Source organism: Triticum aestivum, chromosome 3B, assembly GCF_018294505.1.
Source record: "Triticum aestivum cultivar Chinese Spring chromosome 3B, IWGSC CS RefSeq v2.1, whole genome shotgun sequence".
Lineage (NCBI taxonomy): Eukaryota > Viridiplantae > Streptophyta > Magnoliopsida > Poales > Poaceae > Triticum > Triticum aestivum.
The window spans coordinates 252,229,090-252,233,035 of NC_057801.1; the positions used below are offsets into that span (position 1 = coordinate 252,229,090).

The 3,946-nt window shown below is 41.0% G+C and overlaps 1 protein-coding gene across 1 annotated transcript; it reads left to right on the forward strand.

The window, feature by feature from the left end:
• On the forward strand, positions 1–3,670 carry LOC123065310 (uncharacterized). The gene is made up of 4 exons (XM_044488640.1): positions 1–152; positions 1,276–2,544; positions 2,659–2,743; positions 3,376–3,670. Exons 2-4 carry the CDS (start codon positions 1,340–1,342, stop codon positions 3,379–3,381), a joined length of 1,296 nt encoding a protein of 431 aa, XP_044344575.1. The 5' UTR covers positions 1–152; positions 1,276–1,339; the 3' UTR covers positions 3,382–3,670.
• Positions 3,671–3,946: the final 276 nt, after the last annotated feature.

Consider the following 3,946-nt stretch of genomic DNA (forward strand, 5'->3'; position numbering starts at 1 on the left):
TGCGACCACATTCTCTTCCCCACCCTACCCCCACAAAGAGTGAGTTTTCACCCTCCTCTCTCTTTGCCCTCCCTCCCTTCATCAGATCCCTCTCAAATCCGAGCAAGTTAGTTGTTTTGTTTGTGGATTTCTACTCCTGTGTATCCCTAGAGGTATTTTGCCCTATCTCTCGTCGATTTCTTTAGATGAAATCTTTTAATTTGGTGGAATTTCATTCGTGGAAACCCTAGGCCTACCTTAAAATCTATTTGGTGGAATTTGACGTATGTGCATTAGTGTGAGTAGTATATTTGAAAGGAAACACTTGTGTGCTTTTATGGGTTAGCTTATGTTGAATGTTTCTCCATTTAGACATGAATTATTTTAGACAAAAACTATTTATTATTGAATGTCTTTCTTTCCAGATTTAATGTTATGTCAACCGCTTATCCATTTGGACAAGAATCACTTGGATTTTACCCTTGTGCGATGAGGAGTGTTGTTTGACCCGATTAGCACCAGTGTTTGATTAGGGGAATGTTGGGTTTAATTAGGCCCCAATTAATACATTTTAAGGCTAATGATGATTTCTAATTAGCAATCGATGTTGGTTCTTGCACCCCTCTTTGGACATACCCTTTACTCTTCGAACTTCCGCCTTTACTCTTTGAATACACCCCTTTTGTTGGCGTCTCTGGTACTCATAGAAATGGATACATCATCAATGAAGATTTACACACTTTTAGTTACTGATTTCATTAAAGCTAATTACATTAATAACATAACAAAGGGATAGTATCCCACTCGGGCACGAGTGGCATGCTACTTGCACAAACCCCGAGGCAATTGCATCCTTTCCTTTCAACCCGCACCCCAAAGAGTGAGAGCAATTGCCCTCCGCTCTCCCCTTCCCTCCCACCCTCTCAGACCTCTCTCAGGACCGATCAAGTTATTTGTTATTTGTGAATTTCTACTCCTTTATATTCCCAGAGGTATTTTGTCTTATCTCCCAAATTATTTTCTAGCTGGAATCTTAAATTTGGTGGAATTAGATACATGGAAACCCTAGCTCTAGCGTTTTGTTTTAAATATAATATTGTTCATTGTATTTAGCATTAATGAGTAGTATAATGGGTAGGAAACATAATTTGGTTGGATGCATAGTCAATTTGTAGGTTTGGGTTATGTGGAATGCTTCTCCAATTAGACAATAATTATTTTACAAAAATATATTTATATTTGAATGTTATAATTTTGAATGTTAATTTTATGTTGATTGCTTCTCCATCGTGACAGGGTTCATGTGAATTTCATGAGCATTAGTACTTAGTGAACCGAACAACAACTCCAGAACATAGTGATGCCTTCTGCCATGGCTGCGTGCCCAAGGAAACGCCGCCACTCTATGGTGGTACCCTACAACTCTCCATGGGCGTCATCACTGCATGCCGATTTGCTTCTGCTGGTAGCTTGGCGCCTTCTGGATGGTGACTTGATGGACTATGTTCGCCTTCGAGCTGTGTGCAAAAATTGGCGGTACGCCACTATTTGCCCACGCGGTCGTGGCATCACCGATTCTCGTTTCCACCCGCGCCGTTGGATGATGTTGCCCGAGGGTCACGGTCTCCACCCTGGCCACTACAAGCTCGGGGGGTTTGTTCGCTTTCTCAACCTTGACACGGGGACATTGGTCCGTGTCAAGCTCCCGTTGTTCAAGAACCACTGCATTCTTGACTCAGTCAACGGCCTCCTCCTCCTCCAGAGGGACGAGGACTCTGCCATTCTCCTCCTCAACCCTTTCACTAGTGACATCACTGAGCTCCCACCACTCTCCACCCTCCTCACGCAAGTGGTGAAACAGTCTGAGATCACAGTTGGCCTATGCTACTGCTATCTCCTCAAACATGGCATGTCTACTGCTGTCTTCTGCAACAATGACGGTACCACCACCGTCATGATTATCTTGCATCATTTATCACAGTTGGCCTATGCTACCTCCCAAGACAAGCAATGGATCATGGCGAGCTGGGATCTTCCGTTAAACATGAAAGCTTTGTCATGTCAAGGCAAGTTATACTTGGTGCAGTATCCTGCATCTCATGGTTCACAGGTTCTTCAGATTGACCCACCCTTGCAGGTTGGTTCGCCGCCACCACGGCCAAAGTTAATTGCCACATGCCCAACAAATAAACTTGTCTATGGTTATCATCTGGTAGAATGTGACTCGAACATCCTTCTTGTTTGCCATACCGATGATTCTCGATCACCCATTTTGATTTACAACCTTGAGAATATTACTGCGGGAAGGTTTACCCCGGTAAGAAGCATTGGAAAGCATGCCCTCTTCCTCGGAGAAAGGAGTCTGAGTGTCTCCTCTAAGGCATTGCCTACTATCATGGCTGAAACTGTCGTCTACAAAGAACCAAGGGAGCATCGCTTTGTGCAATACCACCTCGGTACTGGCAATTGGTCTGAACCAGTTGACGAATGTGGCATCTATGGATATAGCCCCGGTCCTCATAGCCTCATCCAACATATCATTACTTGTTGCATTCGTCGTGCTTGGTACGTAATTTCTTTTTATCTCGCATTATTCTCTTGTTATCAACTTATCATAATTGTTCATCGTATCATCTTGTTTAGAAGCCACGCTAATATGTTCTCATTTTGTCCTTATAGGAACAAAGGGTTGATATATTCTGAAGCGGAAGCGTATAAGCCTGGATGGCTCACCTGGAAGGTTAAGAGAAAGTTTCGCCATTGGGTACAGTTTTCTCACAATTAATCCCCATTCTACTCTATAGTGTCCTTGATCTACTCCCGTCTGACAAAATTTAATAGTCATAATCACCCAATTCAGTAGCTGCTTGATGAGATTGTTCTTGTGGTACTTATTATAGTTGCCTTTCCAGATATATTTGGTAACCATTGAATTAGGATGCCCGGTTTCTTCATATTGTCTCATGCAACTAAGTATTCGTGTATCCCCTTCTATGTTGGTACATTTATGTCTTTGTATGCAATTTGACCAAGATACTACTATATCACAATTTGAGTTGTAATCATGTGAAAGCTTTCTTTCTCTGGGTGTTATTTGGAACATGTGCTATTGTTGCCAAAAGTATTTATATTTCTCACTAGGTGCTTTCCATAACTTGTGTGGGGGATAAATTCCTGTAACTTATCATGCTAGAAACCATGTAGTATTGTTAGCTCTTCGACCAGAACAAAGCGGAATGATTGTGCTCGATGAAACAATGTAATTGTAGATATTCTGTTGGTTAATTTTCTTTTATGTCTAGATGCCTTATTTTTTTGTGCTTGATAACTTTGGTATAGATTGTATGATGTCTCACCTGACACCTCCTTTTGTATTTTTTTAAATTTTTTTTGCAGTCTTAAAGTGATGCAAAAGCATGTCAATGGATTTCAATTCTCCTGGGTTTTACACAGATGAATGAACAAGAGAGGAGAGCTTAGTTATTTTAAAAATACCTTTGTCACCGTTTCCTTGTTACAACAACTCATTCCCGCGGTGCCTATCGTTACTTTGAGACAAATAAATGAACTTTGATACTTGTAGCCATGTAGCGCACAAACAAACTGTGCACTCATGAAAGATATAAGTACATTGCTTGCTATATATGAATATCCTACATGATCATGAAGTGTATTATTGGACATGGGGAATTATTACAACAAATAAGCATAGAAATTATGCTAATCTCAGAAATTCTTCTTTTTATCACACAAATGCATGAATCAAATTTGAACTTAAATCTTTGTGTCACAGTACGTGTCAATTGTGTAACCCACTAAGGAGTCCAAACATATTTGGCTGTGCTCTAGTGGCAGCAACACCGCAAGACAAGGAGGTACTATTCACTATGTTATTGCTGGACCAGGTTCCAAAGAAAATTGGTATGGAATAAATTATCTCCCTGACGGCTAGAAACCATCAGGGATG

Coding starts and splice junctions, on each gene's coding strand:
- LOC123065310 (XM_044488640.1), top strand. CDS start 1,340: ATGCCTTCTGCCATGGCTGCGTGCCCAAGGAAACGCCGCCACTCTATG. Junction 2,545..2,658: donor TGTTGCATTCGTCGTGCTTG/GTACGTAATTTC, acceptor TTGTCCTTATAG/GAACAAAGGGTTGATATATT.